The sequence below is a fragment of the Aptenodytes forsteri genome, unplaced genomic scaffold (assembly GCF_000699145.1).
Source record: "Aptenodytes forsteri isolate BGI_AS27 unplaced genomic scaffold, ASM69914v1 Scaffold119, whole genome shotgun sequence".
In the NCBI taxonomy this organism is placed as follows: domain Eukaryota; kingdom Metazoa; phylum Chordata; class Aves; order Sphenisciformes; family Spheniscidae; genus Aptenodytes; species Aptenodytes forsteri.
The window spans coordinates 8,640,251-8,647,892 of record NW_008796165.1 but is presented as its reverse complement, the minus strand read 5'-3'; the positions used below and the strand labels follow the sequence as shown (position 1 = coordinate 8,647,892).

At 41.5% G+C, this 7,642-nt stretch overlaps 2 protein-coding genes across 2 annotated transcripts in view; both read left to right on the top strand.

The window, feature by feature from the left end:
• Positions 1 to 6,699, top strand: part of TXNDC12 (thioredoxin domain containing 12) — an 11,350-nt gene extending 4,651 nt beyond the window's left edge. The window contains exons 3-7 of the mRNA XM_019474158.1: positions 3,607 to 3,659; positions 4,372 to 4,445; positions 5,007 to 5,076; positions 5,166 to 5,249; positions 5,691 to 6,699. Coding sequence (XP_019329703.1) covers positions 3,620 to 3,659; positions 4,372 to 4,445; positions 5,007 to 5,076; positions 5,166 to 5,249; positions 5,691 to 5,770 — 348 coding nt within the window. The 5' untranslated portion in view covers positions 3,607 to 3,619 and the 3' untranslated portion in view covers positions 5,771 to 6,699. The remainder of the gene's footprint in view (positions 1 to 3,606; positions 3,660 to 4,371; positions 4,446 to 5,006; positions 5,077 to 5,165; positions 5,250 to 5,690) is intronic.
• KTI12 (KTI12 chromatin associated homolog) lies at positions 29 to 1,181 on the top strand (the record flags this gene model as incomplete). The annotated part of the gene is made up of 1 exon (XM_009287432.2): positions 29 to 1,181. A coding segment is annotated over one exon (384 nt), but the record flags the coding sequence as incomplete, so codon positions are not given.
• Positions 6,700 to 7,642: the final 943 nt, after the last annotated feature.

Sequence of the window (7,642 nt, the reverse complement as noted above, 5' to 3'; positions counted from 1 at the left end):
TCCCGTCCCGACCCGTGCAACCGCTCGGCCGCTCTTCACGGTGCACGGGGAGGAGCCGCTGCCGCTGGCCGCCATCCGCGCCGCCCTCTTTGAGAGCGCACCGCCGCCGCCGCACCGCGCCACCCGCAGCCAGCCCCTGCAGTCCAGCAGCTTCCTCCACCACCTCGACCGCGTCACCCAGGAGGTGCTGGCCGCCGTCATGGCCGCCCAGAGGAGCGGGGCGCAGCCCGGGGAGGTGGTCTGTGTCCCCGGCGTTGCCGAAGGGCTGGTGCTGAACAGGCCCGTGAGCATGGCTGAGCTGAGCCGCCTGCGGAGGCAGTTCATCAGCTACACCAAGATGCAGCCCAGTGACGAAAACTTGCCCCAGTTGGCCAGCATGTTCCTGCAGTACCTGAGCCGCAGCATCCAGTGAACCCTGTCACCTGTGCCACGCACAGCAGTGGCCGTGGTCTGGTCCCAAAGTACTTGCAACAGTAAGAACATGCCTTCCAGCCACAGACCCCTTGGAGCCTGGGTCCCACCTATTGCATATTGGATCACGAGGCAACAGCAGCTCTGGGAAGATGGATGCCGTGTCCCTGCAGCAGCGGAGCAAGCTATATTGCTAAAAGGATCTGTAGGGATGCTGTTCCCCCACCCCTGCATTCTCCCCACTTGCATCTTTCAAAAAGGAGAGCTACTGTTGCATCCCCAAGCAAGTGAAGTCTCCTATGGAGACCTAAACCCCAGTAATCAAAGTGTCTGAACATGAAAGCCCAAAAGGTGGTGACCGTAGGGAAGACTTTTCCCTTCCACATTGGCATGTGTATGTCTTGAATAAGAAGATTGTTCTTCCGAGACTGTCTCCAGATAATGTCAAACTGCAGAAGAGACTTCAGGTCCAGAACTGGGATAGGCTGTATTTTTAGGATGTGACTGTCTCAAAAAATCCTACTGAACCCAAGAGATAGATTTGCAAATTCTGTGCAACAGAAGGGCGCTGGCTTAGCAAACTCAAACCTCTCTGTTTCAGGTTTAACAATAAAATGTGTGCCTTAATTGGAGTAAAGTCTTAATTTACCTGCAGGACTATTCTATTGAAATAACTTGCTATGTCTTTTCTCTGCAAGGTCATCATTAAACGCCTTTAAAAACACTAATTGTTTAAGAGTGAGTGCTCTCATAGGAAAAATGAGCTGAAATAACAGTCTCTGTTCTGGGTGAAATGCTCCCATAAGTCTGTACCAGCTGTGGCGGGTAACTTAGTTTTGCGCTTAGTTTCAGCTAATTTCAGTCTTTGCTATACCACATATATATCTTATATAATATAACTTTTCACTTTCTGGTGGATGCTTCATCCCTCATTTTAATAAATTGTGGCTTTTGGTTTTAATTGTATGTGTAGTGCTACCTGGGAGGAAATGGTAAAGTGGGGCAGGAAGGGTTACTTCAATTACAGTGGCTGTTTATCTGACATACCGGCTGCTGGGTGGACTTACGCATTGCAGAACTGAGAAATGACTGCAGAAATGTTTTGATGTAAATAAGTTTATTTTCCCAGTCAAAGTAAAGAGAATAAAGCTGAGAAAACACATTCAGTATCTCTAAAACTTCTGTGAGTTCTCACTGTCTAAGAGTTGGTATTTCAGGACTGCAAGCACTTCCATTTAAAATCTGCTCTGAAAATCTCTCTTAACTTTAAAAAAAAAAAAGTGTGTTGCAGTACCGATTACCAGATGATTGAGCTCTTCTGACATGAAGCACTGATCCTTGATGATAAGAACAATGTGTATCTTCCAGACTTAAATCGGTCTCTCCTCACGAAAGAGGCAAAATCATGTTGGACTGTATGGAAACAATGGAAAAAAACGTGTTTTTTCATCATCAGGGAGAGGATGCTGATGCAATAGAAGCTTTACTAGGGAAATGTGTATTCTTGCTCCTTACTGCAAACAGAGTCCTATGTAAAGATGATAACATATTGGTTAGTTATAAATGGCAGACTTCTGTTTGAACTACTCTAAATGTTAATCGCTTCCTCTCCACCCTTTCCTGGTTCTGAAGGCCAAAACTGAATGCTGCTAAGTAGAGATTTCCTTTCATATCTATCTACAGCTAAAGAAAAACTTGTACTTCAGTTCTGCTAGTAATTAATTTAGTTGCCGTCATGTGCAAAGGTGTTTGTAATTTCTCTGTGAGAAATTCACTTCATTTTTAACCTCCAAAATGGTAACAGAGTCTACAATAGCAGAAAGCTTAAACTTTGCTTTGCTTGGCATATCCTGAAAGAAGTGTCCTTGTAGTATGTTCTCTATGTGTCTGTCTTGATTCCTTCTTTTCCTTCACCTAGTTTTAGGCTGTTCTTACTGTTCTGGAAGCTGTATCATTATTACCAGCTTCCCTTGGATACTCTTCTATAGCTTAAGGGGTTTACTGGTAAGAGGAAAGGGATGAGATACCCAATTCTTGTTCTTAGTCTTTCTTAGTTTATTGCCCTAGTCAGCTTTCACCAGTTCAACTGTTGGTAGAAACAATGAAAGTGTTAGTAAGGACTTCCGCATGCAGAAAGTGTGGAGGTAAGTGTTGTACTACCTGGATGTGCTCAATAGCAACAGAAGCCACCTGTAGTTGTATCACTTTTCTTGTTAGAAAGGTAAAATTGATGCAAAATAGTCAGGAGCAGTGAAGCAGTGGGTTAATTGGATCACCAGCACTAATAACAGGAAATACGTGAAATTCGTAGTGTCTTTAAGGCCTCTCTGTCTAATTGCATAATGCAGCCTGAATATATTATAAAGGAGCTTAGAGAAATTGAACTTGGTAAGCTTGACTTTGTCAGAAGGTAAAATGCTAAAGGGATCTTTGAAGAACAGGGTTAAATAAAACATATCTCAGGGTGATGGACGCTTAACTTCTGGGTAGTATAGGTAGTAAAGGTAAAGTGAATTATTTGGGACAAGAGAGAGAATAATAAAGAATAACTTTGGTCCTTTTGCATTGCACTTTATTTAGGCTGCAGTTCCACACTGGCCCCCCATCCTCCTCAGTCCTGGCACTTGTCCCGTTTGTCACAGATTTGTTTCAGCATACCAACATGTAGGAAACTAGCCTGGCAGCCAGAGGGTTTGCTAGGTTACTGTGTTTGATTATTGCTCAATGGAAGGTCTTAGTCACAGGAGGTGACTGAAACATACAGACCGTAGTGGGGAGAAGGATGGATGTATGACTGTCATCCACTGGATTGCCTTAAGCAGCCACGAAAATTCATCCTGAGATCTCTCAAGCAGCTGGTGTCACTAATCACTTCCAGTAAAAAAACACATGACCAGTTGTGTATCTGAGCAAATCTAAACTAACAAAAGCAAACCTTCCAAAGAGAAAGTCACCTTCTCTACAAGAGCAGTTACTGGCTGGCAGTTATGATAAATTATTACTATACCTGCTTTAAGATTAGGAAAACTTTTTGCAAGAAAACCTTAAAACACAGCAGAATCTCTTTACATCTCTCTTATTTTCCATTACATTTAGCTTTTGTAGAAGTCTTGACTGTTAAAATGTACATGTTATAGAATTTGGTTTCTGTAAGCTTTCTTTGACAATTTTTTTTTTTTTTTTTTTTTCTTTTAGTGGTTTGCCTCTTATGGTTATCATCCACAAGTCTTGGTGTGGAGCTTGCAAAGGTAAGTATATTTAATACTAGAGCTCGCTGAAATTTCTGATGAACTTTTGTATACAAATCATGTAACCATGAGAAACATGAACTTCACATCCAAAATGTAGCTAACAGTATTTGTATTTCATTTAGAGTGGTATAATATCACACCACTTTACCTGTTAGCACTGCCAAAAGCCAGCCATGCCTAAATGCCAGCAAACTAACAGCTGTAATGCTGCACTTCTGTAGTGGCTGCAATTTCTCCTGCACTTGGCTACAAAAAATGGAACAGAATGAATGATCTTCAAGCATTAAGTGTAAATTGCCTTACTTTCAGCTGGTGGTTCTTCGAAGGTGAAGCTTTGTCTCTTTCAGTATCACAAACAAGCTGGGCATAATGGCTAAACTTAAAGGATGAGCTGGTTGAGTGAGAACTGGTGGTTTACAGCAAGCTTTTTGCTTCTGTTCCATTGGTTGAAATATGACCGCATATGTCTGTTGGCCAGGCTTCATCATATGGCTGCCCAGCAAGGATTGCTTCCATTACCTGCTGTTCTGAGCCTGGCTTGAACGGTTTGATGCATATATTCCATTTACTCACTGCTTATTGAAAAGTACCAGCTCTCCAGAGGGAGGAATGAAGTCGAGATTTTGATGCTGGCCTGAAAACCTGAAATCTTTTCCGTTGTCTTTATGCATCTCTTCTTTTTCTTTTTTTTTTCCCCCCCCTTAATTAGCTTTAAAGCCAAAGTTTGCTGAATCCAAGGAGATCTCTGAACTTGCCCATAATTTTGTTATGGTCAACCTTGAGGTAGGCTGCCCTCTGATTTGTATCCATGTTACTGCCTGGTAATTAAGCATTTGGAATCCTACTTAATTGGTTGCATCCTGTTTTGTGTACATCCTAAATTGTGCACTCCTGAATAGGTATTCAGGATTGATTGATACAGCTGATTGTTTTAAAAAGAATTTTCTTCAGTTTGGTTATTTTAATTGTGTTTATAAACCTGGCTCTCTGCCATTGTCTCTTTTAACAATTTGTACCTTGTGTCATTCCATTGCCACAATAAAGGAATTTATATTCATTCTCTCATGACATATCAAACATTCCTACACCAAAGTGGAGCATTTAATGCAAATTGACAGAACAGAAAAAAAAATTATTGTTTTCACAAATGATACTTGTTTAGGTAAATATAATTTTCTTTCCTTTGAGAGTGGAAGATACTGCAGTTACGTAGTGTCTGTTCAAGATGTAGATTGCTCAGGATAAATGGAATCTGAAGGCAATAGCTCGTTTCTTTGAAATGAGTGCTGTGTTTTGTTAGATACCTTGCTAATATGTTCCCTCTCTTCTGTCTTGCTTTGGTAGGATGATGAAGAGCCAAAGGATGAAGCCTTTAGTCCTGATGGAGGTTACATTCCCAGAATCCTTTTCATGGGTAGGGCATCCATAGCTGTTGTATCCACTCACAGGACTGTGTTCTTATTGTTACCACCTAAATTTCCTGTTCGATTTCTTGTTTCATAGACCCCAGTGGAAAAGTCCACCCAGAAATCATAAATGAGAAAGGAAATCCCAGCTACAAGTATTTCTATACCAATGCTGATCAAGGTATGTGCAAAGTAGTTTGAAGTGCATTTTTAGTGAGATGAAACTCCGGGTGTGTCCTGAGTGAAGGACACACCTTCACTTTTGAGTGGAGAAAAATGATGCTGCTTTACAGCATAACTGGGAGCTGTTAGATACAACGTGAGTGAGTGGCTCTCTTATGCCTTGAGAAACCATGTTCAGAATCATGATTCACCTTAATACCTACTATAATGTCTTTAGGACCTAAACGTTGTCTCCAGTTGTGGCATGGAAAATCATGCAATTCGCATGACCCAGCTACAAATAGTTGGGAAAAGGGCACAGGGCTGGGTTTTTTCCCACAGGTTAATTTGTAGATGTACATTCTGTAACGGTGTTATTTTAAAACACTTTCATTACCAGGACACCTTGATGTTTTCATCTTGAGATTAATAGTTGCTGCCTGTCTGTTTAATCTTTCAGTTGTCCAAGGGATGAAGGAGGCCCAGGAGAAGCTAACAGGTGATGCTTTCAAACAAAAACACCTGGGAGATGAACTATAATGAATACACTGAATGATGCTTTTCCATCACTTCAAAACTCTAAAAGGAAATGATTAAACAGACCAAGAATGTAGCTGCACTGGAGGGACATAATTCTCCTGTCAACAATGTTAAGTTAAACCCTGTTTGGATTTCACACATATACATCAGTTACAGTGTTATCTCCTCCTCTGCCTGGCAGTTTGTACTGTAATGGTTATTTGCAACTAGATAATGTGCAAACACATCAGTTTGTGTGTTTGAGCAACCACTAATATTTGGTGTTAAAAGGGAGATGTGTAGGGCAAAACATTATTTGAGGACAAACAGTGCAATTGGAATAACTAGAAGTAGCCAACATTTTGATGCTTAGTCAGGGTTGGATCCCTCTTTTCTCACTGGTATTATGTGATCCCATTGTTTTTACTGGGGATTGCTATGAATGGGGCATGTTCCTGGGCCTGGTGTTTTCTAGACATCCCAAACTATGAATTCTGTCACTAAGCCAAGTAGAATAAATTTCATGAATGTCCAAGTAGCATGTGAAATTACTAGCTCTGCAAACATATTTTTGGGTAAAACTGTTTGTGATTCATCTTTATTTGCCTTTGGGCAGAAATTTAATTTTTTCCTTGTGCACTCACCTTTTGATTGTTTTATCAAGTGAGAATCGGTTATGTTGAAGCTTTATGGTGGTTCCCCTTTTGTTCTTTGAATGTTTTTTGGCAAATGCCTTGCCATCACATTGTACTGTATTTTTGTACCAGGGTGAAAATTAAACCTTTTTAAACATAAGCATGCAGACAGTGTTTTGTGGTAAAGGGCATAGCTTTCCATTCTTAAGGATGGGGGAATATATTTTTCTTTATGTTGCAGTGGTTATTAATGTTGAATGTCACAGCTGAAGAAGGTTTCTGCTTTTTATAGTTAAAAAACAACAGTTGCTTTTCATGTAATTATAATTCAGCCATTCTTACACTACCTATACTGTTGAGGGCAGGGTAATACCTAGTGTTTATCTACTGGAGCTGAAAAGAAAAATAGAGGGGAAAAAAATCACCTCTCTTGATCTGCTGGTAACGCTTTTCCTGATGCAGCCCAGGATGCTGTTGGCCTTCTTTGCCACAAGGGTGCATTGCTGGCTCATGGTCAACTTGTTCTCCACCTGGACTCCCACGTCCTCCTGTGCAAAGCCGCTTTCCAGCCTGTCAGCCCCCAGCCTGTGCTGATGCACAGGTTATTCCTCCCCAGGTGAAGGACTTCGCATTTCCCTTTGTTGAACTTCCTGACAACCCTCTCTACCCATTTCTCCAGCCTGTTGAGGTCCTTCTGAATGGCAGCACAACTGTCTGGTTATCAACTACTCTCCTCAGTTTTGTATCATCTGCCAGTTTCCTGAGGGTGGACTCTGTCTGTTCATCCAGGTTGTTAATGAAGATGTTGAAGTATCAACCCCAGGGCTACTCCACTAGTGACTAGCCCCTTTCAGCCCAGCGGTTCTGCCAGTTTTCCATCCACCTCACTGCCCATTTATTTAGGTTGTACTTCAACAGTTTGTCTATGAGGATGCTATGGGAGACAGTGTCGAAAGCCTTAGTAAAGCCAAAACAACGCCTACTGCTCTCCCCTCATCCACCTAACTAGTCATCTAAAGGAAAAAATCCTGTCCAAAAGGCACTTGCCATAACTTCCCATAACAAACAGATAATTTTCTACAGATAATTTTTGAAGACCTATCTGAGGACATTAGTTGGGGAAAATTGTTGTATACAATAAACCCAACTTGTCTACTGAGTCCATTTTTACTGTTTGGCAGCGTAATGAATTTTACTTTCCCAACCAGTCTGTCTTTAAGGGATTTTAGACACCAAAACTCAATTGGGCACTAAAAGA